The sequence below is a fragment of the Calidris pugnax genome, unplaced genomic scaffold (genome assembly GCF_001431845.1).
Source record: "Calidris pugnax isolate Ruff unplaced genomic scaffold, ASM143184v1 scaffold189, whole genome shotgun sequence".
Taxonomy (NCBI): domain Eukaryota; kingdom Metazoa; phylum Chordata; class Aves; order Charadriiformes; family Scolopacidae; genus Calidris; species Calidris pugnax.
This window is the reverse complement of record NW_015091069.1, coordinates 136,408-137,208: the sequence shown is the minus strand read 5'-3', so window position 1 is coordinate 137,208 and position 801 is coordinate 136,408. Positions and strand designations below refer to the sequence as shown.

The 801-nt window shown below is 78.9% G+C and overlaps 2 protein-coding genes across 2 annotated transcripts in view; one reads left to right on the top strand and one right to left on the bottom strand.

The window, feature by feature from the left end:
• LOC106896788 (NADH-cytochrome b5 reductase 3) overlaps positions 1–641 on the bottom strand; it is a 23,296-nt gene extending 22,655 nt beyond the window's left edge. Inside the window, exon 1 of the mRNA XM_014957031.1 lies at positions 591–641. Coding sequence (XP_014812517.1) covers positions 591–611 — 21 coding nt within the window. The 5' untranslated portion in view covers positions 612–641. The remainder of the gene's footprint in view (positions 1–590) is intronic.
• Positions 642–686: 45 nt separating this feature from the next.
• LOC106896769 (poly(U)-specific endoribonuclease-B-like) overlaps positions 687–801 on the top strand; it is a 10,984-nt gene continuing 10,869 nt past the window's right edge. Inside the window, 1 exon segment of the mRNA XM_014956992.1 lies at positions 687–770. Coding sequence (XP_014812478.1) covers positions 687–770 — 84 coding nt within the window.

Genomic DNA, 801 nt, shown 5'->3' with positions numbered 1-801 from the left:
GGGGCGGCGCGGCGGGAAAATGGCGACGGGGCGCGGCCGGCGGGGTGGCGGGGAGAGCCAGGCCCCGTCCCGCCGCCCTCCGGTGAGGGTTGGCCTTCCGCAGGGAGCACACACCGGCCTGATCCTCAGCCGTGCTGCCGAGTGTGCCCACTGCCTGCCCGCCCGCACCGCCCGCCTGGTGCCCTTTGGCCCCGAGCTGGCCCCGGCCCACGCCAGGCCACGAGAAGGCCTCAGGGGGCCACCGCAGCGCTGCGGAGGGGGGACGGACACGGAGGCGGTTCCCAGCACGGGCACCCCCGGGTGATGGGTGCAGGGCAGGGGGAGGCAGCCAGGGCCTCCAGCACCCTGCCACACCGCTCGGCGCGCCCCCGTTCCGCTCACGCACCCGGAGACGGCCCGCGGGACCTCGGGGCCTGAGCTCGGCGCCTCAGCTCGCTGAGGGCCTGGGCTGAGAAGAACCAGAGAGGGAGGGTAAGGGGGGGGGGACGCCGAACGCAGCACCACACGGCAGCCGGCACCCCCACACGCCCGCTGCCGGGAGGGGCAGGGCCCCGCTTCCCCGCCGCCACCCCGGGGCCCGGCGGACTCACCGTGCTGAGCTGCGCCCCCATCGCTGCCCCCGGACGGAAGCGAAAGCCCCGCCCCGCCCCGCGGCGCCGCCGCCGCCACCGCCGCCCCGCCAGTCCATGCGCAGCCGCTACCGCCCCCTGGCGGCGGACCCGGGCGGGGCGGTCACCGGGGAGTGGTCGCTCCCCACCGAGGCCGTCGCGGCGCGGGGGGAGCTGTAGCCTGGGCCGGGCG